The 27,989-nt window shown below is 59.0% G+C and overlaps 1 protein-coding gene across 1 annotated transcript in view; it reads left to right on the forward strand.

Moving 5' to 3' along the window:
• LOC132389848 (murinoglobulin-2-like) overlaps positions 1 to 27,989 on the forward strand; it is an 87,722-nt gene that overhangs the window by 55,277 nt on the left and 4,456 nt on the right. Inside the window, exons 3-13 of the mRNA XM_059962410.1 lie at positions 849 to 929; positions 3,242 to 3,305; positions 3,830 to 3,885; positions 5,905 to 6,067; positions 6,681 to 6,904; positions 10,831 to 11,046; positions 19,182 to 19,297; positions 22,846 to 22,918; positions 24,611 to 24,679; positions 24,781 to 24,886; positions 26,094 to 26,132. Of these exons, the coding sequence (XP_059818393.1) occupies positions 849 to 929; positions 3,242 to 3,305; positions 3,830 to 3,885; positions 5,905 to 6,067; positions 6,681 to 6,904; positions 10,831 to 11,046; positions 19,182 to 19,297; positions 22,846 to 22,918; positions 24,611 to 24,679; positions 24,781 to 24,886; positions 26,094 to 26,132 (1,207 nt within the window). The remainder of the gene's footprint in view (positions 1 to 848; positions 930 to 3,241; positions 3,306 to 3,829; positions 3,886 to 5,904; positions 6,068 to 6,680; positions 6,905 to 10,830; positions 11,047 to 19,181; positions 19,298 to 22,845; positions 22,919 to 24,610; positions 24,680 to 24,780; positions 24,887 to 26,093; positions 26,133 to 27,989) is intronic.

Consider the following 27,989-nt stretch of genomic DNA (forward strand, 5'->3'; position numbering starts at 1 on the left):
CTCTCTAATCCAGGCAGCGTCCCGGTGAATCTCCTCTGCACACTCTCTAATCCAGGCAGCGTCCCGATGAATCTCCTCTGCACCCTCTCTAATCCAGACAGCGTCCTGGTGAATCTCCTCTGCACCCTCTCTAATCCAGACAGCATCTAGGTGAATCTCCTCCGCACCCTCTCTAATCCAAGCAGCGTCCTGGTGAATCTCCTCTGCACCCTCTGTAATCCAGACAGCTTCCAGGTGAATCTCCTCTGCACCCTCTCTAATCCAGACAGCGTCCCTTTGAATCTCCTCTGCACCCTCTCTAATCCAGACAGTGTCCCGGTGAATCTCCTCTGCACCCTCTCTAATCCAGACAGCGTCCCTGTGAATCTCCTCTGCACCCTCTCTAATCCAGACTGCGTCCCGGTGAATCTCCTCTGCACCCTCTCTAATCCAGACAGCATCCTGGTGATTCTCCTCTGCACCCTCTCTAATCCAGACTGCGTCCCGGTGAATCTCCTCTGCACCCTCTCTAATCCAGGCAGCGTCCCGGTGAATCTCCTCTGCACCCTCTCTAATCCAGGCAGCGTCCCGGTGAATCTCCTCTGCACCCTCTCTAATCCAGACAGCGTCCCGGTGAATCTTCCTTGCACAGTTTCTAAAGCTCCCACATTGTAGGAGGGGATGAGGAGGAAACGTTGTGGGAGGGGTTGAGGGGAGTGCACTGTGGGAGCTGGTGTGTAAGGAACCCTGTGGGAGGGGGCAAGGCTTTAGCCCTGTGGAGGGCAGCAATGAGGGAATTCTGTGGGAGGGGGTGAGGAGGGATTGACGGAAGTGCAGATATAACAAGTCTGAATGTCTCCTCTCCCCAGGGAGGCGTCGATGATACCATCTCTCTTTCGGCCTACGTCACCACTGCGCTCCTTGAGTTACAACGTCTGAACCCCAATATGGTCAGTAAGGCCGGGGCAGGATAGAGGGGGTAAACACGAGGGAGGCGGAGGGTGGAGGAGATGGACTGGGAGGAGGAACGGGAATGTGCAGATGAGACAAGGAGAGGTCGGGGAAATGGACGGAATTGAATAAAGTGGTTAGCAGGGAGAGGTGGAGGGGGAAGGTGTGGGAGCGGTGGAGGGGGAAGGTGTGGGAGAGCCGGAGGGGGAAGGTGTGGGAGAGCCGGAGGGGGGTGAGGGAGAGGTGGAGGGGGAAGGTGTGGGAGAGGTGGAGGGGGAAGGTGAGGGAGAGCCGGAGGGGGAAGGTGTGGGAGAGCCGGAGGGGGAAGGTGTGGGAGAGCCGGAGGGGGAAGATGTGGGAGAGGTGGAGGGGGAAGGTGTGGGAGAGCCGGAGGGGGAAGGTGTGGGAGAGGTGGAGGGGGAAGGTGTGGGAGAGCCGGAGGGGGAAGGTGTGGGAGAGGTGGAGGGGGAAGGTGTGGGAGAGGTGGAGGGGGAAGGTGTGGGAGAAGGTGTGGGAGAGGTGGAGGGGGAAGGTGTGGGAGAGGTGGAGGGGGAAGGTGTGGGAGAGGTGGAGGGGGAAGGTGTGGGAGAAGGTGTGGGAGAGGTGGAGGGGGAAGGTGTGGGAGAGCCGGAGGGGGAAGCTGTGGGAGAGCCGGAGGGGGAAGTTGTGGAAGAGGTGGAGGGAGAAGGTGTGGGAGAGGTGGAGGGGGAAGGTGTGGGAGAGCCGGAGGGGGAAGGTGTGGGAGAGCCGGAGGGGGAAGGTGTGGGAGAGGTGGAGGGGGAAGGTGTGGGAGAGCCGGAGGGGGAAGGTGTGGGAGAGGTGGAGGGGGAAGGTGTGGGAGAGCCGGAGGGGGAAGGTGTGGGAGAGCCGGAGGGGGAAGGTGTGGGAGAGGTGGAGGGGGAAGGTGTGGGAGAGGTGGAGGGGGAAGGTGTGGGAGAGCCGGAGGGGGAAGGTGTGGGAGAGCCGGAGGGGGAAGGTGTGGGAGAGCCGGAGGGGGAAGGTGTGGGAGAGGTGGAGTGGGAAGGTGTGGGAGAGGTGGAGGGGGAAGGTGTGGGAGAGCCGGAGGGGGAAGGTGTGGGAGAGCCGGAGGGGGAAGGTGTGGGAGAGCCGGAGGGGGAAGGTGTGGGAGAGGTGGAGTGGGAAGGTGTGGGAGAGGTGGAGGGGGAAGGTGTGGGAGAGCCGGAGGGGGAAGGTGTGGGAGAGCCGGAGGGGGAAGGTGTGGGAGAGGTGGAGGGGGAAGGTGTGGGAGAGCCGGAGGGGGAAGGTGTGGGAGAGCCGGAGGGGGAAGGTGTGGGAGACCCGGAGGGGGAAGGTGTGGGAGAGGTGGAGGGGGAAGGTGTGGGAGAGCCGGAGGGGGAAGGTGTGGGAGAGGTGGAGGGGGAAGGTGTGGGAGAGGTGGAGGGGGAAGGTGTGGGAGAGGTGGAGGGGGAAGGTGTGGGAGAGGTGGAGGGAGAAGGTGTGGGAGAGGTGGAGGGAGAAGGTGTGGGAGCGGTGGAGGGGGAAGGTGTGGGAGAGGTGGAGGGGGAAGGTGTGGGAGAGCCGGAGGGGGAAGGTGTGGGAGAGCCGGAGGGGGAAGGTGTGGGAGAGGTGGAGGGGGAGATCGAGTTAGAAGGGGAGGGGAAGGTGAAGTGGAGGGAGAGGAAGAGAGATGGAGAGATGGGGAGGAGAGAGGGAGCTAGCAAGCGAGGGAGAAGGGAGTGCAGGAGGGAGAGGGAGAGAAGGATGAGGGGGTGACGGAGAGGGGAAGGGGGGCGTGGGACTGTGATCGAGGGGAGAAGCAAGTGAGGGGGAGTGGAGAAGGGAGGGAGATGGATATGAAGAGAGAGTGATAGAGAGAATGAGACAGCAGTGGAATGGGGAGAGAGGGAGGGAACGAGAAGGACGGGAGAGCGTGAGAGGAGGGTAGAAACAGGGGAGGGAGGGAGAGAGGGAGTGGTGATGATAGAGACAGGAGAGGAAGAGGGGCGAGAGGTGTGGAGATGTGAGAGAGAGGGAAGTGGATAGAGTCAGGAGAGGAGTGAGAGAGGGAGGTGAAGAAGGTAGAGACGGGAGAGGGAATTGGAGAACGTGGAGGTGGGGGAGACGGAGAGAACGAGGGTGGTGGATAGGGTAGAGACAGGAGATGGAGGGGAGAGAGGTGTGGGCAAGTGGAAATGGAAGAGCTGGGGGGTAGAGAGGAAAGAGGTGGGGGAAACTGGAGGATTTGAAAGGGAGGGCAAATGTCTGAACGGACGGGGAGTGGGCAGGAGGTGCCTAGCGCCTTGCGGGAAGTTGTCGCCTCAGTGACTGCCTCTTCTCGGTCTCCATCTAGGCCGATAAGGTTTACGAGGAGAGTCGGGAATGGCCAGGCTTTCAGGATTCTGACCTGCTGACAGGTTAGTGATGAATCCCCTCATGCTGCCAGCTCGGCCCCGTTTTACCCTCCCCGAGGGTAATACTCGCACCTTGTCTGACTCCGGGCCACGTGAGAGAATGGCGCGCGCAATTTTTACCCCAGCTTGGGCCCCGTCTCGTCGTCTGCACACCGCACGGCCCGGCCCACCTGTGCCTTGGCCCAGAACCGCCCAGCCCGCCCACGCTGACCCAGGCCCGGGGACGCCCTGCCCTCCCTCCCACCCTCCGTGGCCATGGACCTGTCCAATCCAGCCCGCCGTGCGTTACACCCCATTTCTGCCCCACCCTCTGTACAAGAACCCTCCCTGCCCACCCCAGGAGGGCCTGTCCGACCCTCCGTAGGCCACGGCCTGGAACTGACCCAGTCCAGGGCCTGTCCCACCATCCCGACAGGACCTGAGCCTGGGTTGACGCCGACCCCCCCACCCCCCCGCCCCGGTACTGACAAACCTGCTGACGACAGCCCCCCCCCCCTTTACTTCTCCGCTCTGCTCAATGTTTCCAGAGCCAACTCCGCTGCACAAGGCCGAGGAGGGGGAGACGCAGCCTGCGGGGTTCAAGGTGAGTCGCAGCAGTGGAGGGTGGCGGGGGGGGGGGGCGGAGAAGGAAAATAAGATGGGTGCAGCGACGTTGAAAAGGCAGCGGGATGTAACGTTAAAATTGTACAAGGCATCGGTGAGGCCGAATTTGGAGCATTGTGTACAGTTCTGGTCACCGAATTATAGGAAAGATGTCAGCAAAATAGAGAGAGTACAGAGGAGATTTACCAGAATGTTACCTGGGTTTCAGCACCTAAGTCACAGGGAAAGGTTGAACAAGTTAGGTCTTTATTGTTTGGAGCGTAGAAGGTTGAGGGGGGACTTGATAGAGGTATTTAAAATTATGAGGGGGATGGATAGAGTTGATGTGGATAGGCTTTTTCCATTGAGAGTAGGGGAGATTCAAACAAGAGGACATGAGTTGAGATTTAAGGGGCAAAAGTTTAAGGGTAACATGAGGGGGAACTTCTTTACTCAGAGAGTGGTAGCTGTATGGAACGAGCTTCCAGTAGAAGTGGTAGAGGCAGGTTCGATATTGTCATTTAAAAAAAATAAGGGTAGGTATATTGACAGGAAAGGAATAGAGGGTTATGGTCTGAGTGTAGGTCGGTGGGACTAGGTGAGAGTAAGAGTTCGGCACGGACTAGAAAGGCCGAGATGGCCTGTTTCCGTGCTGTAATTGTGATATGGTTATATGGGCCAGTGGGTCTAGGTGAGAGTCAGCGTTCGGCACGGACTAGAAGGGCTGAGATGGCCTGTTTCCGTGCTGTAATTGCTATATGGTTACAAACCAGTAGTGGTGAGTGATAGACCATTGGTGGTGGATGACAGACCGTTGGTGGTGGGTGATTGACCAATGGTGGTGGGTGATAGACCTTTGGTGGTGGGTGATAGACCGTTGGAGGTGGGTGATAGACCGTTGGAGGTGGGTGACAGACCGTTGGAGGTGGGTGACAGACCGTTGGAGGTGGGTGACAGACCGTTGGAGGTGGGTGATAGATCGTTGGAGGTGGGTGACAGACCGTTGGTGGTGGGTGACAGACCGTTGGAGGTGGGTGATAGATCGTTGGAGGTGGGTGACAGACCGTTGGTGGTGGGTGACAGACCGTTGGAGGTGGGTGACAGACCGTTGGAGGTGGGTGACAGACCGTTGGTGGTGGGTTACCGTTGGTGGTGGGTGATAGACCAGTGGTGGGTGATAGACCGTTGGCGGTGGGTGATAGACCGTTGGCGGTGGGTGACAGACCGTTGGAGGTGGGTGACAGACCGTTGGTGGTGGGTGACAGACCGTTGGAGGTGGGTGATTGACCAGTGGTGGTGGGTGTTGGACCATTGAGAGGAGGTGAGTGGTAACGCAGTGGATTTTCAGGAATCTGGTGTAACTGAGGCATGTTGGGAGGGATTCGCGGACGTTAGAGTTTTGTGAGACGGGCCGCTGAGGAGCCTGTTCCGGGACATTCGTATCCGGGAAGTTTGCTGGGTGTGTGCGGCATTGAGAGTGGGGGTTATTTGCAATGGCTGATGAATGTTGGACAGCTCTGGAGGTCTCCACAGTGTGTATGACAGGTACTGGCTGACCCCAGGAGGTGACGTGTAAGAAACGTTTGGGGCCGGGGTTCGGAGTGGGGGAGGGTAATTTCGAGGGCTTGTTAGGGGTGTCTGTGCAGATGTTGGGTGGTTTCTGAAAGGGCTACGTTTGTGTTTAAGGAATTGTACTAGCAGAAAGTAAGGGTTGTGTGGCCAGTGTGCGGGGCGCAGGGGGGAGTTGTGGAGAGGGTTGCGAACGTGACATGGTTGACTTGTGGGAGGGCAAGACGGATTTGGGAAGAGGATGCGGGGTATCTGTGGGATTTAAGGTGAGCACGGAGAAGCGAGAGGGGTTTGTGCGAAGGGTCTCTGGAGGGGCTGAAGGTTATTCGAACAGGACGGCGAGCAGAGTGCATCTGGAGGAGGGAGTTACTGCCGGAGGGGCTGAGTGACGGTTGGAAGGAGGGTGTGTTGGTGGGGTGCAAGGAGTGTCTGACTGTCTCTCTCCGTCTAGACGATTGTGCTGGAGCCGTCTCTCCGTTGCCTGAGGGAGCAGATGGAGACGGTGAACAACACGTACACGCTGGCTCTTCTCTCCTACACCTTCACCCTGGCCGGGGACGACACCTCGAGGGATTTGCTCCTCAAGAAGCTGGAGGGGCTGGCCATCACAAAGGGTGAGGGTGACACCCCTCCCCCTCAGCCCACCTCCTCTTCAGACTCCCCTATCCTCTTCCATTGCTACATCTGTAACCGTTCCCCCTCCTCTTAACCCTCCCCCATCCCTACATTGTCTCAACCCTCAACCTCCTGCCCTACTTCACCCTCAAACCTCAACACTCTTCCCTCTTCTTTACCTTCACCTATCCAACTCCGCCACCTCGGCCTTTCTCCCCCACCCACCATTGACTCCCCTCCCTTTCACCGACCCTCAACCCTCCACCCTCCTCTCAATCCCCTCTAGTCTCCCATTGCCTCTACCTTCTTCTTCCCTCCCTACATCCTCAACCCTCAACACACCTCCCTCACTTGCACCTCCCCAGTCCTCCTTCCTAACTTCAACCCTCTTCCTCCCCTACATGACTGGGCCTCAACCCTCAGCCTTTTACTCTTCCCATCCACTTAAGCCCTCCTTTCCTTACCCCTCACTCTTCCTCCCTTGTGCTGAACGTGGGCCGCGGTTAACCGTCACATTAAGCCTCGGACTCCTCCCTCCTCTCAACCCTCGGGCGTCATGGCGTTGGACCCCCCCCCCCACCCACCATGACCAGCTCCCCCCTCTCCGCGCAGATGGAATGAGGCACTGGACAAGGGACCCGGACGCAGAGGAAACGGACGAGGACAACTGTTACTGGAGGAGGGCTCCCTCGGCTGAGGTGGAGATGACAGCCTACGTCCTCCTCGCCCTCCTGTCCCAGCCCAGCGTCAGCCCCGAAGACCTGCAGCGCGCGACCACCATCGTGAACTGGCTGGTCCGGCAGAGGAACGCCTACGGGGGCTTCGCCTCCACCCAGGTGGGCGAGGGAACGGGCTGGACGAGGGGCCGGGGCGTGGGGAGGGAGCTGGAGGGGTGCGGATTGGAACGTGAAAGAAGGTGGAGGGGTCGAGGGAGGGGCCAGCTAGGAGACGGAAAGGGAAGGGGTGGCGGGAATGGCGACCGGGGAAGTGGTGGTGGGAATGGCGACCGGGGAAGGGGTGACGGGAACGGTGACCGGGGAAGGGGTGACGGGAATGGTGACCGGGGAAGGGGTGACTGGGAATGGTGACCGGGGAAGGGGTGACGGGAATGGTGACCGGGGAAGGGGTGACGGGAATGGCGACCGGGGAAGGGGTGGCGGGAATGGTGACCGGGGAAGGGGTGACTGGGAATGGTGACCGGGGAAGGGGTGACGGGAATGGTGACCGGGGAAGGGGTGACTGGGAATGGGGACCGGGGAAGGGGTGGCGGGAATGGCGACCGGGGAAGGGGTGGCGGGAATGGCGACCGGGGAAGGGGTGACTGGAATGGCGACCGGGGAAGGGGTGACGGGAATGGCGACCGGGGAAGGGGTGGCGGGAACGGCGACCAAAGAAGGGGTGGCGGGAATGGCGACCGGGGAAGGGGTGGTGGGAATGGTGACCGGGGAAGGGGTGACGGGAATGGCGACCGGGGAAGGGGTGGCGGGAATGGCGACCGGGGAAGGGGTGGCGGGAATGGCGACCGGGGAAGGGGTGACTGGAATGGCGACCGGGGAAGGGGTGGTGGGAACGGCGACCGGGGAAGGGGTGACGGGAATGGTGACCGGGGAAGGGGTGACGGGAATGGCGACCGGGGAAGGGGTGACGGGAATGGTGACCGGGGAAGGGGTGGTGGGAATGGTGACCGGGGAAGGGGTGGTGGGAATGGTGACCGGGGAAGGGGTGACGGGAACGGTGACCGGGGAAGGGGTGACGGGAACGGTGACCGGGGAAGGGGTGACGGGAATGGTGACCGGGGAAGGGGTGGTGGGAACGGTGACCGGGGAAGGGGTGACGGGAACGGTGACCGGGGAAGGGGTGGTGGGAGTGGTGACCGGGGAAGGGGTGACGGGAGTGGTGACTGGGGAAGGGGTGGTGGGAATGGCGACCGGGGAAGGGGTGACGGGAATGGCGACCGGGGAAGGGGTGACGGGAATGGTGACCGGGGAAGGGGTGGTGGGAATGGTGACCGGGGAAGGGGTGGCGGGAGTGGTGACCGGGGAAGGGGTGGTGGGAGTGGTGACCGGGGAAGGGGGGGTGGGAGTGGTGACCGGGGAAGGGGGGGTGGGAATGGTGACCGGGGAAGGGGTGGTGGGAATGGTGACCGGGGAAGGGGTGGTGGGAATGGTGACCGGGGAAGGGGTGACGGGAGTGGCGACCGGGGAAGGGGTGACGGGAGTGGCGACCGGGGAAGGGGTGGTGGGAGTGGCGACCGGGGAAGGGGTGGTGGGAATGGCGACCGGGGAAGGGGTGGTGGGAATGGTGACCGGGGAAGGGGTGACTGGAATGGCGACCGGGGAAGGGGTGACTGGAATGGCGACCGGGGAAGGGGTGACGGGAATGGCGACCGGGGAAGGGGTGGTGGGAATGGCGACCGGGGAAGGGGTGGTGGGAATGGCGACCGGGGAAGGGGTGGTGGGAATGGCGACCGGGGAAGGGGTGACGGGAATGGCGACCGGGGAAGGGGTGGCGGGAGTGGTGACCGGGGAAGGGGGGGGGAACGGTGACCGGGGAAGGGGGGGGGAACTGTGACCGGGGAAGGGGTGACGGGAATGGCGACCGGGGAAGGGGTGACGGGAATGGCGACCGGGGAAGGGGTGACGGGAATTGTGACCGGGGAAGGGGTGACGGGAATGGTGACCGGGGAAGGGGTGACGGGAATGGTGACCGGGGAAGGGGTGACGGGAATGGTGACCGGGGAAGGGGTGACGGGAATGGCGACCGGGGAAGGGGTGGTGGGAATGGTGACCGGGGAAGGGGTGACGGGAACGGTGACCGGGGAAGGGGTGGTGGGAATGGCGACCGGGGAAGGGGTGACGGGAATGGCGACCGGGGAAGGGGTGACGGGAATGGCGACCGGGGAAGGGGTGACTGGAATGGCGACCGGGGAAGGGGTGACGGGAATGGTGACCGGGGAAGGGGTGACGGGAATGGCGACCGGGGAAGGGGTGGTGGGAATGGTGACCGGGGAAGGGGTGACGGGAATGGTGACCGGGGAAGGGGTGACGGGAACGGTGACCGGGGAAGGGGTGACGGGAATGGCGACCGGGGAAGGGGTGACGGGAATGGTGACCGGGGAAGGGGTGGTGGGAATGGTGACCGGGGAAGGGGTGACGGGAATGGTGACCGGGGAAGGGGTGACGGGAATGGCGACCGGGGAAGGGGTGGTGGGAATGGCGACCGGGGAAGGGGTGACGGGAATGGTGACCGGGGAAGGGGTGATGGGAATGGTGACCGGGGAAGGGGTGGTGGGAATGGCGACCGGGGAAGGGGTGACGGGAATGGTGACTGGGGAAGGGGTGGCGGGAATGGTGACCGGGGAAGGGGTGACGGGAATGGTGACCGGGGAAGGGGTGACGGGAATGGCGACCGGGGAAGGGGTGACGGGAGTGGTGACCGGGGAAGGGGTGACGGGAATGGTGACAGGGGAAGGGGTGACGGGAATGGCGACCGGGGAAGGGGTGGTGGGAATGGTGACTGGGGAAGGGGTGGTGGGAATGGCGACCGCGGAAGGGGTGGTGGGAATGGTGACCGGGGAAGGGGTGGTGGGAACGGTGACCGGGGAAGGGGTGACGGGAATGGCGACCGGGGAAGGGGTGACGGGAATGGTGACCGGGGAAGGGGTGACGGGAATGGCGACCGGGGAAGGGGTGACGGGAATGGCGACCGGGGAAGGGGTGACGGGAATGGTGACCGGGGAAGGGGTGACGGGAATGGTGACCGGGGAAGTGGTGGTGGGAACGGTGACCGGGGAAGGGGGGGTGGGAATGGCGACCGGGGAAGGGGTGGTGGGAATGTTGACCGGGGAAGGGGTGGTGGGAATGGTGACCGGGGAAGGGGTGGTGGGAATGGCGATCGGGGAAGGGGTGGCGGGAATGGCGACCGGGGAAGGGGTGGCGGGAATGGCGACCGGGGAAGGGGTGGCGGGAATGGCGACCGGGAAAGGGGTGGCGGGAATGGCGACTGGGGAAGGGGTGACGGGAATGGTGACCGGGGAAGGGGTGACGGGAATGGTGACCGGGGAAGGGGTGGTGGGAATGGTGACCGGGGAAGGGGTGACGGGAATGGTGACCGGGGAAGGGGTGACGGGAATGGCGACCGGGGAAGGGGTGGTGGGAATGGCGACCGGGGAAGGGGGGGGGGAATGGTGACCGGGGAAGGGGTGGTGGGAATGGTGACCGGGGAAGGGGTGGTGGGAATGGTGACCGGGGAAGGGGTGGTGGGAATGGTGACCGGGGAAGGGGTGGTGGGAATGGTGACCGGGGAAGGGGTGACGGGAATGGTGACCGGGGAAGGGGTGACGGGAATGGCGACCGGGGAAGGGGTGACGGGAATGGCGACCGGGGAAGGTGTGACGGGAATGGTGACCGGGGAAGGGGTGACGGGAGTGGTGACCTGGGAAGGGGTGACGGGAATGGTGACCGGGGAAGGGGTGACGGGAATGGTGACCGGGGAAGGTGTGACGGGAATGGCGACCGGGGAAGGTGTGACGGGAATGGTGACCGGGGAAGGGGTGACGGGAACGGTGACCGGGGAAGGGGTGACGGGAACGGTGACCGGGGAAGGGGTGACGGGAGTGGTGACCTGGGAAGGGGTGACGGGAATGGCGACCGGGGAAGGGGTGACGGGAATGGCGACCGGGGAAGGGGTGGTGGGAATGGCGACCAGGTCGGGCGACCTCCTCCTCTCCACGCCTTACCGTGTCTGCTCTCCCCACCCCCAGGACACGGTGGTGGCTCTCCACGCTCTCTCGCTCTACGGAAGCCTGACCCACCAGTCAGACCCCCAGGGGCTGGTCACCCTGACCGGAAAGAACAAATTCCTCCGGGAGATCCGGCTGGACGCCTCCAACCAGCTGGTGCTCCAGACCCAGACGCTGCAGGACGTTCCCGGAGACTACACTGCCCTTGTCAGTGGCAGCAGCTGTCTGTTACTACAGGCAAGTTCCCTCCCTCTGAACCCCCTTCCTCCCTCCGTCCTCCTCCTTCTCCACCCTCGACTGCCCCCCTTCCCTCCACTCTCTCCTCTCCTTTAACCACCTCAGCTCAGCTCCCTGCTCTCTCCGTTCCTCCCACATTCCCTCACCCTCTCACGCTCCCTCCAACTGTACCAACTCCCCCCTTCCCTCCGCGCATCCCCTTCCTCCCTCTGAACCCCCTTCCTCCCTCCGTCCTCCTCCTTCTCCACCCTCGACTGCCCCCCTTCCCTCCACTCTCTCCTCTCCTTTCACCACCTCAGCTCAGCTCCCTGCTCTCTCCGTTCCTCCCACATTCCCTCACCCTCTCACGCTCCCTCCAACTGTACCAACTCCCCCCTTCCCTCCCTCTGAACCCCCTTCCTCCCTCCGTCCTCCTCCTTCTCCACCCTCGACTGCCCCCCTTCCCTCCACTCTCTCCTCTCCTTTCACCACCTCAGCTCAGCTCCCTGCTCTCTCCGTTCCTCCCACATTCCCTCTCCCTCTCACGCTCCCTCCAACTGTACCAACTCCCCCCTTCCCTCCGCGCATCCCCTTCCTCCCTCTGAACCCCCTTCCTCCCTCCGTCCTCCTCCTTCTCCACCCTCGACTGCCCCCCTTCCCTCCACTCTCTCCTCTCCTTTCACCACCTCAGCTCAGCTCCCTGCTCTCTCCGTTCCTCCCACATTCCCTCACCCTCTCACGCTCCCTCCAACTGTACCAACTCCCCCCTTCCCTCCCTCTGAACCCCCTTCCTCCCTCCGTCCTCCTCCTTCTCCACCCTCGACTGCCCCCCTTCCCTCCACTCTCTCCTCTCCTTTCACCACCTCAGCTCAGCTCCCTGCTCTCTCCGTTCCTCCCACATTCCCTCTCCCTCTCACGCTCCCTCCAACTGTACCAACTCCCCCCTTCCCTCCGCGCATCCCCTTCCTCCCTCTGAACCCCCTTCCTCCCTCCGTCCTCCTCCTTCTCCACCCTCGACTGCCCCCCTTCCCTCCACTCTCTCCTCTCCTTTCACCACCTCAGCTCAGCTCCCTGCTCTCTCCGTTCCTCCCACATTCCCTCTCCCTCTCACGCTCCCTCCAACTGTACCAACTCCCCCCTTCCCTCCGCGCATCCCCTTCCTCCCTCTGAACCCCCTTCCTCCATCCGTCCTCCTCCTTCTCCACCCTCGACTGCCCCCCTTCCCTCCACTCTCTCCTCTCCTTTAACCACCTCAGCTCAGCTCCCTGCTCTCTCCGTTCCTCCCACATTCCCTCTCCCTCTCACGCTCCCTCCAACTGTACCAACTCCCCCCTTCCATCTTCCTCCCCTGATTCCCCCCCTTCCTTTCTCTGTCCTATCAAGTCTCCCCCCCCACTCCTCCTTTCCTCCCTCGCCCTGTCTTCTTCAGTCCAACCCCCTCTCCCCTCACTCCTTCCTGCTCCTCTCCCCTCTTCCCTCCATGGACGTAGAACGCCAGGGCCCATGAACGGACCCTTCGGCCCATCTAGCCCATGCCAAACCATTTAATCTGCCGACTCCCATCGACTGGCAGTGGGACCGCAGCCCTCCCATCCACGGACCGAAGCAAACCTCCCTTCAGCACTGAAATCGAGCACCTGCCTTGGCGGGCCCCTCCACACCCTCACCGCCCTCTCCGAGAGGCTCGCGCTCCCCACCCCTTAACGTTCTCGCCCTTTGCCCAGGCCCCCTCCTTCTAGTCCCACCTAACCCCAGTGGGGGAGAAAAAGCCTGCTTTCATTCACCCAGTCTGTACCCCTCGTAAATCAAAGCTCAAAGTAGATTTATTACCAGATACCTCCCCGAGCTTCATTGTCTCAGTAAATCATAAAGAGAATGAACACCCCACGCAGGATGAACGAGAGCCCGCAGGAACTCCAGCGTCGTTCACGCAGGCCGCAAAACACAACAAACTCTGCAAATGCGAAAAGAAAGAAATGATAATCATAAATAAATTACCAATAAACCAACATCGAGGACGTGAGATGACGAGTCCTCGACAGAGACTCCGTAAGTCGTTGGAACATCTCAGTGACAGGGCAAATGAGGTTGTCCCTCTCTGGTTCAGCAGCCTAATGGTTGAGGGGGTAATAACTGTCCCTGAACCTGGCGGTGTGGGTCCTGAGGCTCCTGTACCTCCTTCCTGATGGTTGAGGGGTAATAACTGTCCCTGAACCTGGCGGTGTGGGTCCTGAGGCTCCTGTACCTCCTTCCTGATGGTTGAGGGGTGATAACTGTCCCTGAACCTGGTGGTGTGGGTCCTGAGGCTCCTGTACCTCCTTCCTGATGGTTGAGGGGTGATAACTGTCCCTGAACCTGGTGGTGTGGGTCCTGAGGCTCCTGTACCTCCTTCCTGATGGTTGAGGGGTAATAACTGTCCCTGAACCTGGTGGTGTGGGTCCTGAGGCTCCTGTACCTCCTTCCTGATGGTTGAGGGGTGATAACTGTCCCTGAACCTGGTGGTGTGGGTCCTGAGGCTCCTGTACCTCCTTCCAGATGGTTGAGGGGTGATAACAGTTCCTGAACCTGGTGGTGTGGGTCCTGAGGCTCCTGTACCTCCTTCCTGATGGTTGAGGGGTGATAACTGTCCCTGAACCTGGTGGTGTGGGTCCTGAGGCTCCTGTACCTCCTTCCTGATGGTTGAGGGGTAATAACTGTCCCTGAACCTGGTGGTGTGGGTCCTGAGGCTCCTGTACCTCCTTCTTGATGGTTGTGGGGTGATAACTGTCTCTGAACCTGGTGGTGTGGGTCCTGAGGATCCTGTACCTCCTTCCTGATGGTTGAGGGGTGATAACTGTCCCTGAACCTGGTGGTGTGGGTCCTGAGGCTCCTGTACCTCCTTCCTGATGGTTGAGGGGTAATAACTGTCCCTGAACCTGGTGGTGTGGGTCCTGAGGCTCCTGTACCTCCTTCCGGATGGTTGAGGGGTGATAACAGTTCCTGAACCTGGTGGTGTGTGTCCTGAGGCTCCTGTACCTCCTTCTTGATGGTTGTGGGGTGATAACTGTCTCTGAACCTGGTGGTGTGGGTCCTGAGGATCCTGTACCTCCTTCCTGATGGTTGAGGGGTGATTACTGTCCCTGAACCTGGTGGTGTGGGTCCTGAGGCTCCTGTACCTCCTTGCTGATGGTTGAGGGGTGATAACTGTCCCTGAACCTGGTGGTGTGGGTCCTGAGGCTCCTGTACCTCCTTCCAGATGGTTGAAGGGTGATAACTGTCCCTGAACCTGGTGGTGTGGGTCCTGAGGCTCCTGTACCTCCTTCCTGATGGTTGAGGGGTAATAACTGTCCCTGAACCTGGTGGTGTGGGTCCTGAGGCTCCTGTACCTCCTTCCTGATGGTTGAGGGGTGATTACTGTCCCTGAACCTGGCGGTGTGAGTCCAGAGGCTCCTGTACCTCCTTGCTGATGGTTGAGGGGTGATAACTGTCCCTGAACCTGGCGGTGTGGGTCCAGAGGCTCCTGTACCTCCTTGCTGATGGTTGAGGGGTGATTACTGTCCCTGAACCTGGTGGTGTGGGTCCTGAGGCTCCTGTACCCCCTTCCTGATGGCAGCCGTGAGACGAGGGCGTGTCCTGGGTGGTGGGTTAGGGTTAGGGGTCCTGTTTTGTGTACCTGTTGTCAAGTCTCCCGCGGTCTCCTGCGCTCCAGGGAATATCGTCGTAACCTATTCAACCTTTCCCTGTCACTGAGGCCTCCAGTCCCGGCAACACCCTGGTAAATTTTCTCTGCGTTCTTTCAACCTTATTTATACCTCTCCTGTTGGTGGGTGACCAGAACCTCAGACGACACTCCAAATTCGGCCTCACCAAAGCCCTGTACAATTCCAACATCACTTCCCGTCTCCTGTACTCAGTACTTTGATTTGTGAGGGCCAATGTCCCCAAAAGCTCTCTTTACGACCCCATCTCCCTCTCATGTCCCTTCCAACGGATGATGGGCCGGTGTTCCCGGATCCCTTCGCCCTGCCGCACTCCTCAGTGCCCTCCCCGTTCACGGTGCGAGACCCACCCTGGTTGTCCCTCCCGAAGTACAGCACGTCACCCTTGTCTGCGTTAAATTCCATCCGCCGTTTCCCCAGCTGGTCCAGGCCCCACCGCGAGCTTCGATAGTCCCCCTCGCTGTCCGCTACACTCCCGGTCTTGGTGTCCGTCCGCAGACGTTCTGATCCGGTTAACCCCGTTATCACCCAGATCGCTGATACCGATGACCCAGGACCGATCCCTGCGGGACTCCACCAGTCACAGGCCCCCCCCCAGTCAGAGAGGCGACCGTCTACCGCCCGTCTCCGGCTTCTCCCACAGAGCCGATGTCGAATCCAATTTAGCACCTCATCCTGCCTGCCCGGCGACTGGACCTTCTTGACAAGACCTTGGCCAAACTCCTTTGCTCAAGTCCGTGTAGACAACATCCACTGCCTAGCCTTCATCAACATTCTCAAAAGCTCTAAAAGATCAGTTGGGCATGACCTACCATGCACGAAACCATGCTGACTATCCTTAATCAGGCCCTGTCTGTCCAAATATTTATATATCAAGTCCCGTAGAGCACCTCTCCAATAACTTTCCCATCGCCTATAATTTATTTTTAGATAGCAACACACACAAAATGCTGGTAGAACACAGCAGGCCAGGCAGAATCTGCAGGGAGAAGCACTGTCGACGTTTCGGGCCGAGACCCTTCGTCAGGGCTAACGGAAAGGAAAGATACTAAGAGAGTTGAAAGTAGTGGGGGGAGGGGGTAAATGTGAAATGATCGGAGAAGACCGGAGGGTTTGGGGTTAAGCTGAGAGCTGGAAAGGTGATTGGCGAAAGGGATACAGAGCTGGAGAAGGGAAAGGATCGTGGGACGGGAGCCCTAGGGAGAAAGAAAGGGGGAGGGGGGAGCACCAGAGGGAGACGGAGAGCAGGCAGAGTGATGGGCAGAGAGAGAGAGAAAAAACCCAAACTAAATATGTCAGGGATGGGGTAAGAAGGGGCATTAACGGGAGTTAGAGAAGTCTGTGTTCATGCCATCAGGTTGGAGGCTACCCAGCCGGTATATAAGATGTTGTTCCTCCAACCTGAGTGTGAATTGGTTCATTTTGGTAGGTCAAATTCGAAAACAGATTATAATGTTAATGGTCAGACTCTTGTCAGTGTGGAGGATCAGAGGGATCCTGGGGTCCGAGTCCATAGGACGCTCAAAGCAGATGCGCAGGTTGACTCTGTGGTTAAGAAGGCGGACGGTGTGTTGGCCTTCATCGATCGTGGGATTGAGTTTAGGAGCCGAGAGGTAATGTTACAGCTCTATAGGACCCTGGTCAGACCCCACTTGGAGTACTGTGCTCAGTTCTGGTCGCCTCACTACAGGAAGGACGTGGAAACCATAGAAAGGGTGCGGAGGAGATTTACAAGGATGTTGCCTGGATTGAGTTTAGGAGCCGAGAGGTAATGTTACAGCTCTATAGGACCCTGGTCAGACCCCACTTGGAGTACTGTGCTCAGTTCTGGTCGCCTCACTACAGGAAGGACGTGGAAACCATAGAAAGGGTGCGGAGGAGATTTACAAGGATGTTGCCTGGATTGAGTTTAGGAGCCGAGGGGTAATGTTACAGCTCTATAGGACCCTGGTCAGACCCCACTTGGAGTACTGTGCTCAGTTCTGGTCGCCTCACTGCAGGAAGGACGTGGAAGCCATAGAAAGGGAGCGGAGGAGATTTACAAGGATGTTGCCTGGATTGAGTTTAGGAGCCGAGAGGTAATGTTACAGCTCTATAGGATCCTGGTCAGACCCCACTTGGGGTACTGTGCTCAGTTCTGGTCGCCTCACTACAGGAAGGACGTGGAAGCCATAGAAAGGGAGCGGAGGAGATTTACAAGGATGTTGCCTGGATTGAGTTTAGGAGCCGAGGGGTAATGTTACAGCTCTATAGGACCCTGGTCAGACCCCACTTGGAGTACTGTGCTCAGTTCTGGTCGCCTCACTACAGGAAGGACGTGGAAACCATAGAAAGGGTGCGGAGGAGATTTACAAGGATGTTGCCTGGATTGAGTTTAGGAGCCGAGAGGTAATGTTACAGCTCTATATGACCCTGGTCAGACCCCACTTGGAGTACTGTGCTCAGTTCTGGTCGGCTCACTACAGGAAGGACGTGGAAACATGCATTTCTGAACGACAATAAACGGGGACCTCATAATCTAATCTATTCTAATGTCGCTCCTGTGTCCCCCGGTCTTATGGAAACTTTTTGAAACTTGAAAGAAACGACACACACAAAATGCCAGTGGAACACAGCAGGCCAGGCAGCATCTACAGGGAGAAGCGCTGTCGACGTTTCGGGCCGAGACCCTTCGTCAGGACTAACCGAAAGGAAAGATAGTAAGGGATTTGAAAGTAGTGGGAGGAGGGGGAAATGAGAAATGATAGGAAAAGACCGGAGGGGGTGGGGTGAAGCTGAGAGCTGGAAAGGTGATTGGCGAAAGTGATACAGAGCTGGAGAAGGGAAAGGATCGTGGGACGGGAGGTCTCGGGAGAAAGAAAGGAGGGGGGAGCACCAGAGGGGAGATGGAGAGCAGGCAAACAACTAAATATGTCAGGGATGGGGTAAGAAGGGGAGGAGGGGCATTAACGGAAGTTAGAGAAGTTAATTTTAAACCTTTTTTAACACAGCTGAACAACACGTTACCCTCCAATCCTCCCCAGTACCTCTACTCGCCGAGGATGATTTAATTATCTCGGCTAGGGCGCTGGAAATTTCTGCCCTTGCCTCCTGCCGGGTCCGAGGGAATATGGCTTGTCAAGCGTTTGCCTCAACACCGCAAACACCTCCTCCTCTACCACGCGCACAAATAGGCGCACCAACGCCTCTCACGGCCTCAACGTCCCACCTCCTCTACTCCGTACTTTGAAGATCCCATCACCCCAACTCCCTCCTCTCCCTTTTCCTCCGACCCTACTCCTTCCCCTATGCCCGCCCTCCCTCTGCAACAGACCTGGGGATGCAGGCATCGGGGGGGGGGGGGGGTGGCTGTTGAGATCGCGGGGAGGAAAGGCCTGGCCTTGTTGAGTGGAGGGCACTTTCTACCCTCCGGCCCCGCTGTGAGGCAGCTGCTGATGGCTGTTGGGGCACAAGAAGAAGGTGGGGGGAGTCAGGAGGGAGGGCAGAGGGGCGGTGGCGGGTTGGAGGCAGGGGAAAATGGAGGATGGAGGGATTGAGTGAATGGCAGGGAACGGTAGGGAGTGTAGAATGGAGGGAACCAGTCATTGGATCAATGGGCTGAGGGGAGGAAAGGAGGAGGGTGAAGGAGGGTAGGCAAGGGGGGAGGTAGAAAGAGGGAAGAGAGGGGACAGAGCAAGCTTGCAGGAGGAATAGTAGGACGGAGTGAGGAGCGAGGGCAAATGAGGGGGCAAAGGGAGGAGAGCGGGACAGTTGGGAGAGGGATGGAGGAAGGAGTAGAGAGATAGGAGTGAGAGAGGGGACACAGAGAGGTGGGGAGAACATGACGGAGGGGAGAGAGGGAGGCAACAGAGATACAGAGGGTACAGGAAGGGGGAGGGGCTGGGAGAGGGATGGAGGATGGGGTTAGAGGAACGGGGTGAGGGAGGGGATACAGAGAGAGGGAGAAAGGGAGGGGACGGAGAGACGAGGGTCAGGGAGAGATGGAGGAGACACCAAGATGGAGGGGAGAGGGAGGGAGGAGAGAAAGAGACGAGGGTGAGCAAGGCGTCAGAGTGAGGGTGACAAGGGCAGAGGGAAATCAGGGAGGGACCGGGGGAGGGAAGGGGATGGAGTGATGTGTGTGAGGGAGGGGACAGCAGGAAGGAGGGAAGGAAAGGAGGGAGGAAGGGAGAGATGAGGGAGGGGACAGCAGGATGGAGGGGAGAGAGATGGAGAGGACAGAAGGAGGGAACGAGGAAGGGAATAGTGAGGGAAGGGATAGAGAGAAGGAACAGTAGAACAGAGGAGAGAGGGAGGGAGGGAGGGATGAAGGGGGATAGAGAGATATATGATTAGGAAGGGTTAGGGACCAGGGTGAGGAGGAAGGAGAGGGTGGGAGAGGTAGAGGGAATGAGGGAGGGACAGGGACACAGGGAGGAGAGATGGTACCCTGCAGTAACTCTCACTCCACCCTCTCAGACCATACTGCGGTACAACGTCCTCCCCAAACTCAGCGATTCCGCCTTCCAGCTCTCGGCCGAGATGAAGAGATCTGTTGACGACCCCGACACAGGCACCATCACCGTGAATGTAACGTGAGTGCGGGGCAGGTCCCAAGGGGGAATGGGGAGGAAGGTGGGGGTGCAGGGGCCCACATTCCCATCATGATGAGTGGGATCTGTGTGGGAGAGGATCAGTGTTGTGATTGGAGAATGGTTTCACTCGATCCCAACCGTGTCCCTGAGTGTGATTCCTGAGATCCGGTCCATATCCCAGGGAATGGTTTCACTAATTCCCAACCACGTGTCCCTGTTTCTGGATTCCCCTGATCCGGTCCGTGTGCCTGGGAATGGTTTCACTAATTCCCAACCGCGTGTCCCTGTTTCTGGATTCCCCTGATCCGGTCCGTGTCCCTGGGAATGGTTTCACTAATTTCCCAACCGCGTGTCCCTGTTTCTGGATTCCCCTGATCCGGTCGGTGTCCCTGGGAATGGTTTCACTAATTCCCAACCGCGTGTCCCTGTTTCGGGATTCCCCTGATCCGGTCCGTGTCCCTGGGAATGGTTTCACTCGATCCCAACCGCGTGTCCCTGTTTCTGGATTCCCCTGATCCGGTCCGTGTCCCTGGGAATGGTTTCACTAATTCCCAACCGCGTGTCCCTGTTTCTGGATTCCCCTGATCCGGTCCGTGTCCCTGGGAATGGTTTCACTCGATCCCAACCGCGTGTCCCTGTTTCTGGATTCCCCTGATCCGGTCCGTGTCCCTGGAATGGTTTCACTAATTCCCAACCGCGTGTCCCTGTTTCTGGATTCCCCTGATCCGGTCCGTGTCCCTGGAAATGGTTTCACTAATTCCCAACCGCGTGTCCCTGTTTCTGGATTCCCCTGATCCGGTCCGTGTCCCTGGAATGGTGTCACTCGATCCCAACCGCGTGTCCCTGTTTCTGGATTCCCCTGATCCGGTCCGTGTGCCTGGGAATGGTTTCACTAATTCCCAACCGCGTGTCCCTGTTTCTGGATTCCCCTGATCCGGTCCGTGTCCCTGGGAATGGTTTCACTAATTCCCAACCGCGTGTCCCTGTTTCTGGATTCCCCTGATCCGGTCCGTGTCCCTGGGAATGGTTTCACTAATTCCCAACCGCGTTGTCCCTGTTTCTGGATTCCCCTGATCCGGTCCGTGTCCCTGGGAATGGTTTCACTAATTCCCAACCGCGTGTCCCTGTTTCTGGATTCCCCTGATCCGGTCCGTGTGCCTGGGAATGGTTTCACTCGATCCCAACCGCGTGTCCCTGTTTCTGGATTCCCCTGATCCGGTCCGTGTCCCTGGGAATGGTTTCACTAATTCCCAACCGCGTGTCCCTGTTTCTGGATTCCCCTGATCCGGTCCGTGTCCCTGGGAATGGTTTCACTAATTCCCAACCGCGTGTCCCTGTTTCTGGATTCCCCTGATCCGGTCCGTGTCCCTGGGAATGGTTTCACTAATTCCCAACCGCGTGTCCCTGTTTCTGGATTCCCCTGATCCGGTCCATATCCCAGGGAATGGTTTCACTAATTCCCAACCGCGTGTCCCTGTTTCTGGATTCCCCTGATCCGGTCCGTGTCCCTGGGAATGGTTTCACTAATTCCCAACCGCGTGTCCCTGTTTCTGGATTCCCCTGATCCGGTCCGTGTCTCTGGGAATGGTTTCACTCGATCCCAACCGCGTGTCCCTGTTTCTGGATTCCCCTGATCCGGTCCGTGTCCCTGGGAATGGTGTCACTCGATCCCAACCGCGTGTCCCTGTTTCTGGATTCCCCTGATCCGGTCCGTGTCCCTGGGAATGGTTTCACTAATTCCCAACCGCGTGTCCCTGTTTCTGGATCCCCCTGATCCGGTCCGTGTGCCTGGGAATGGTTTCACTCGATCCCAACCGCGTGTCCCTGTTTCTGGATTCCCCTGATCCGGTCCATATCCCTGGGAATGGTTTCACTAATTCCCAACCGCGTGTCCCTGTTTCTGGATTCCCCTGATCCGGTCCGTGTCCCTGGGAATGGTTTCACTAATTCCCAACCGCGTGTCCCTGTTTCTGGATTTCCCTGATCCGGTCCGTGTGCCTGGGAATGGTTTCACTCGATCCCAACCGCGTGTCCCTGTTTCTGGATTCCCCTGATCCGGTCCGTGTCCCTGGGAATGGTTTCACTAATTCCCAACCGCGTGTCCCTGTTTCTGGATTCCCCTGATCCGGTCCGTGTCCCTGGGAATGGTTTCACTAATTCCCAACCGCGTGTCCCTGTTTCTGGATTCCCCTGATCCGGTCCGTGTCCCTGGGAATGGTGTCACTCGATCCCAACCGCGTGTCCCTGTTTCTGGATTCCCCTGATCCGGTCCGTGTGCCAGGGAATGGTTTCACTCGATCCCAACCGCGTGTCCCTGTTTCTGGATTCCCCTGATCCGGTCCGTGTCCCTGGGAATGGTTTCACTAATTCCCAACCGCGTGTCCCTGTTTCGGGATTCCCCTGATCCGGTCCGTGTGCCTGGGAATGGTTTCACTAATTCCCAACCGCGTGTCCCTGTTTCTGGATTCCCCTGATCCGGTCCGTGTCCCTGGGAATGGTTTCACTAATTCCCAACCGCGTGTCCCTGTTTCTGGATTCCCCTGATCCGGTCCGTGTCCCTGGGAATGGTTTCACTCGATCCCAACCGCGTGTCCCTGTTTCTGGATTCCCCTGATCCGGTCCGTGTCCCTGGGAATGGTTTCACTAATTCCCAACCGCGTGTCCCTGTTTCTGGATTCCCCTGATCCGGTCCGTGTCCCTGGGAATGGTTTCACTAATTCCCAACCGCGTGTCCCTGTTTCTGGATTCCCCTGATCCGGTCCGTGTCCCTGGGAATGGTTTCACTAATTCCCAACCGCGTGTCCCTGTTTCTGGATTCCCCTGATCCGGTCCGTGTCTCTGGGAATGGTGTCACTCGATCCCAACCGCGTGTCCCTGTTTCTGGATTCCCCTGATCCGGTCCGTGTCCCTGGGAATGGTTTCACTAATTCCCAACCGCGTGTCCCTGTTTCTGGATTCCCCTGATCCGGTCCGTGTCCCTGGGAATGGTTTCACTAATTCCCAACCGCGTGTCCCTGTTTCTGGATTCCCCTGATCCGGTCCGTGTCCCTGGGAATGGTTTCACTAATTCCCAACCGCGTGTCCCTGTTTCTGGATTCCCCTGATCCGGTCCGTGTCTCTGGGAATGGTTTCACTCGATCCCAACCGCGTGTCCCTGTTTCTGGATTCCCCTGATCCGGTCCGTGTCCCTGGGAATGGAGTCACTCGATCCCAACCGCGTGTCCCTGTTTCTGGATTCCCCTGATCCGGTCCGTGTCCCTGGGAATGGTTTCACTAATTCCCAACCGCGTGTCCCTGTTTCTGGATCCCCCTGATCCGGTCCGTGTGCCTGGGAATGGTTTCACTCGATCCCAACCGCGTGTCCCTGTTTCTGGATTCCCCTGATCCGGTCCGTGTCCCTGGGAATGGTTTCACTAATTCCCAACCGCGTGTCCCTGTTTCTGGATTCCCCTGATCCCAGTGCATTTGCTGGGTGCAACTCTCGGGAAAATAAACCCTCGGTGTTTCCCTCTCTCACCGCGGCTGCTTTCCGCCCGTCTCTCCCTCAGGTACATCGGGTCTCGGAAGGTCTCCAACATGGTCATCGTGGATGTCAAGATGCTGTCCGGGTACACTGCTGAGGTGAAGAGAGGGTTTTCTCCTGGCCCTGGCTGACGGTTAGGGAGGGAGGGCAGTGAACCGGCCTTGATAACCTCTCCCCACCCCCGTGGACCAGGTTTCGCCCATCACGAACCCCAAGCCGCCCCTAATCTTGCCTGTTTCTCCCGGTTTCCCGCATCCGACATCGCGCGGCGGCGTCTCCAGTCCCGGCTTGCCAAGTTCGCGGCGGGCAGACGTAACTCTGCAGCCACCTTTCGACATTTGGGAAAAACTCGGACGGGTACATGGACGAGAGGGGTATGGTGGGATGTGGGCCAGGTGCGGGTCAGGGGGACTCGGCAGAGAAATGGTCCGGCACGGCCGAGAAGGGCCGAGAGGCCTGTTTCTGTGCCGGAATGTTCTACGGTTCTGTGGCTGTGAGGGTTCGACTTCCGCCTGTGTCTGGGTTTCTCCCAGGACTTTCCCACGGATAAGGGATGCGCGGTGACGGAAATTGATGCAGTTCATGGTGTGTCCTGACGTCCATGGGACCGGGACAAAACCCAACTACGGATAGTGAGCTCAGGCGGTCGACGGTAGCTCGCCAGAGTCCTGAGCCGCTCCTTCACCACGTCCTCGAGCAGGGCTGTGATTTCCAGAGCTCTGGGATTGTATGGGATGGGATTACCAACCCCGTTCCTGTACGATCTACATTAACGATCTGGACGAGGGACCGAGCGCGGCGTCTCGACGTTCGCCGGTGACACTAAAAGCAGATTGTACCCGGGACGGGGAGAGTCTGCAGAGGGATAGAGATGGGTTCAGTGAGCGGGCAAGGGTCTGGCGGGTGGAGTACAACGTTGGTAAGTGAGAGGTCACCCACTTTGGGAGGGATAACGGAAGAGCAGATGATTATTTAAATGGTGAAAGATTTCCGCTCGCTGTCGTGCAGGGGGGACCGGGGAGCGCTTGTTCATGAATCGGAAAAGGTCGGTTTGCGGGTCCAGCGGGCTGTCGGGAAGGCAAGTGGGATGTTGGCCTTCGTTGCTGGAGGGATTGAATTCAGGAGCAGGGAGGGCACGCTGTAACTGTACAGGGTGAGGCCGCACCGGGAGTACCGTGGGCAGTTCTGGTCTCCTTACTCGAGGGAGGGTAGACTGACTTTGGGGGCAATGCAGGGGAGATTCACCAGGGTGATTCCAGGGATGAGGGGGTTAGACTGTGAGGAGAGAGCGAGTCGCCTGGGACTGTACTCTCTGGAATGCAGACGAATGAGAGGAGATCTTTTAGAAGCGTATAAAATCATGAAAGGGACAGACGCAGGAAAGTGGTTTCCGCTGGTAGGGGACGTAGGTGGAAGATTCCGGGGGGAGTAGATTAGGACAGAGAAGACGAGGAGAATGGTGAATCTGTGGAATTCTCGGGCCCCACGGGGCAGAGGAGGCTGCCTCAGAAAGCATATTTAAGAAAGCTTGGGTGGGTTTGTGCATCGTAGGGGCATCAGGGTGACCCCTACCCCTCCTAATCCTTGCGTTCATATATTCACATCCGGGCTCGGGACCGCTCCAGCCAGGAGGGAGGGGAGTTAGACGAGAGGACATGATGCGAGGAGCGAGTGAGGTGGAGGGAGAGCGAGTGGATGGATTTGGCTGCGGGGGGGGGGGGGGGGGGAGAGAAAGAGAACGGGTGACGAATGCGAAACCTGACCATTATAAATAACCTCCTCCGCTACAGAAGCCGATCGACCCTCGTATCAGTAGGTCAGAGACAGAGGAAGGCCACTTGCTGATGTACATTCCAGAGGTGAGTCTCCAGCTTGGGGGTTCGGGGTGTCGGGGCACAGGGGACGTGGCGAAGCGACCTGGTACTAAACCCTAACCCTAATTCCGCTTGCCCCCCCGCAGATGGACAAGCTCTCGCCGGTACGAGTGTCGATTCCCGTTCGCCGGGAGTTTGTGGTGGAAAATCTTCAGGATGCCTATGTGACGGTCTACGACTACTACGAAACCGGTAGGCAGCTGGGCCCCCGCTTTCCCTTTCCAGCACCCGGTCACCTCGCCTCCCTGCCCCACCCCCCATCGCACGCAACGTCACCCCTCCCTCCGTTCACACACCCTTTCTGCGTGTCCCTCCCTACCCATCAGCCCCTCCATGCCTCACCATCTCGCTCCGAACCCTCCACATCCCTCCCCTCAACCCTATCCCTCCCCTCGCTCCCTCCACATCCATCCCCTCACTCCTCCCCTCCCCTCGCTCCCTCCACATCCCTCCCCTCGCTCCGATCCCACCCCTCAACCCTATCCCTCCCCTCGTTCCCTCCACATCCCTCCCCTCAACCCTATCCCTCCCCTCGCTCCGATCCCTCCCCTCGCTCCGATCCCTCCCCTCGCTCCCTCCACATCCCTCCCCTCGCTCCCTCCACATCCATCCCCTCACTCCTCCCCTCCCCTCGCTCCCTCCACATCCCTCCCCTCGCTCTGACCCTCCCCTCGCTCCGATCCCTCCCCTCAACCCTATCCCCTCGCTCCCTCCACATCCCTCCCCTCACTCCGATCCCTCCCCTTGCTCTGACCCTCCCCTCGCTCTGACCCTCCCCTCGCTCCCTCCACATCCCTCCCCTCAACCCTATCCCTCCCCTCGCTCCCTCCACATCCCTCCCCTCACTCCGATCCCTCCCCTTGCTCTGACCCTCCCCTCACTCTGACCCTCCCCTCGCTCCCTCCACATCCCTCCCCTCAACCCTATTCCTCCCCTCGCTCCCTCCACATCCCTCTATACAGCTCCCTCCACCCAAAACCCTACACGTCAGCGATTCACTCCTCTAAACTCATGTCCTCGCCTCTCCCTCAATCCCTCCATATCCTGTTCCACACATTTTCGACCCGCCCCCTCAAGTCCATCCACTCGCCCTCCCTCCCCTCGCTCGCGCCCTGCGTCAGGTCCTCTCGTCCAACTCCTCTCCGCCCGTCCACTCTCCGTCCCCTCCCTTGATTCTCTTAGCCCATTGCACCTCGGTCCCCTCCGCTCGTTCTGCTCGTGTCTCCCCCCTTCCCCGGGGCCTAACTCCATCCTCAACTTCACCGTGCACTCGTTCAGATGCCTCCTCCTTGCCCCGTTCTGCCCCTCTTCTCCCCTTCCCTCCCCTCCCTCTCTCCCTCTCCCTCCCCTCCTCCAAGCCCATCTGACTATACAATCTCTCCCATTTTATCTTCTTCAGATGAATCTGCCATCACTGGATACCAGCTGCCCACACCAGGTGAGACCCCGCGGAGACCCTCCCCGTGAAGGGGCAATCTGGCGAGTTCGGGAGCTGTACCACCAGCCTTCCTTCCCGTCCTCCACTGCCCTCGCTTCCCTCCGACCACCCTCACACTTCTCCTCAGGACTGGATGCGGCCTGCTTCTGGGGGGCAAGGTCCTGTCTGGGGTGGGCAGTGCAGAGGGGGTTAGTTACGTGTGAGAGGCCTCCCACCCTTCGCCGTGGGATGCTACGGAACAACGGGATCTGGGAAAAGAGTCCACAATTCATTACAAATGGCCGTCACAGGGTCATAAAGAAAGCTTTCAGGGACATTGGCCTTCACAAATCAAATTATTGAGTATAGCAGGTGGGGTGTTACGCTGGAGCTGTAGAAGACGTCGGTGAGGCCTAATTTGGAGTGTTGTGTGCAGCTTTGGTCACACACCTACAGGAAAAATGTAATTAAGATTGAAAGAGTACAGAGAAAATTTACAAGGCTGCAGGAAAAAAAACACATTACACCACAGTGCAGGCTTTCGGCCTACAATGTTGCTGGGCCCTGAGGGCCTGAGTAACAGGGAAAGGTTAAATAGGTCAGGACTTTATTCTAGACCTTAGTCTGGAACGTAGACGATTGAAGGGGAAACTCGATCGAGCCAAACAGAATTATGAAGGGCATAGAGTGGGTAAATGCTTTTCTCCCCCCCACTGACGCTGTGCAGGACCAGAGGTGAAGGGTTTGAGGGGAGCGAGATCACTACCTGCAGATTGCCCTCCCACTGAGAGACCTGACACCTGACCAGGTTCGTTTCCCAATACCAGATCGAGTACAGCCTCTCCTCTCGTTGGCTTATCTACATATTGTGTCACGAAACCTTCCTGAACACTCCTAACGAACTCCACCCCCTCTAAACCCCTTGCTCTAAGGAGATGCCGATCAATATTTGGGAAATCAAAATCTCCCATCATGCCAACCCTGCTATTATTAAACCTTATGGAATCTGTCTCCCTATATTCTCCTCGAGGTCCCTGTTACTATTGGGTGGTCTGTAAGAACGCTAGTAGAGTCATTAACCCCTTCCTGTTCCTAACCTCCACTCACGGAGACTCCGTAGACATCCCCTCCATGACTTCCTCCTTTCCTGCAGCCCTGACGCTGTCCCTGATCAACGGTGCCACACCCCCACCTCCTTTGCCTCCCTCCCTGTCCTTTCTGAAACACCTAAAGCCCTCAGCAGCCATTCCTGCCCCTGAGACATCCACATCTCATTAATGGCCACAATATCATAACTCCCAGTACTGATCCACATTCTAAGCTCTTCTGCTTTATTCATAATACTCCTTGCAAAACAATAAACACACAACAAACTTTCAGTCTGAGCGGGTCCCTTCGCTATCACCTGCCTATCCTCCCTCTCGCAGTGTCTCCAAGCTTTCTCTATTTGTGAGCCAACCTCCCCTTCCTCTGTCACTTCAGTTTGGTTCCCAGCCCACCAGCAATTCTAGTTTAAGTTCTCCCAGGTATGCTGCTTGGATTAGAGAGGGTGCGGAGGAGATTCACCTGGACGCTGTCTGGATTAGAGAGGGTGCGGAGGAGATTCACCGGGACGCTGCCTGGATTAGAGAGGGTGCAGAGGAGATTCACCGGGACGCTGCCTGGATTAGAGAGGGTGCAGAGGAGATTCACCGGGACGCTGCCGGGATTGGAGAGGGTGCAGAGGAGATTCACCGGGATGCTGTCCGGATTAGAGAGGGTGCAGAGGAGATTCACCGGGACGCTGCCTGGATCAGAGAGGGTGCAGAGGAGATTCACCGGGACGCTGTCTGTATTAGAGAGGGTGCAGAGGAGATTCACCGGGACGCTGCCTGGATT

This window comes from Hypanus sabinus, unplaced genomic scaffold (assembly GCF_030144855.1).
Source record: "Hypanus sabinus isolate sHypSab1 unplaced genomic scaffold, sHypSab1.hap1 scaffold_677, whole genome shotgun sequence".
Lineage (NCBI taxonomy): Eukaryota > Metazoa > Chordata > Chondrichthyes > Myliobatiformes > Dasyatidae > Hypanus > Hypanus sabinus.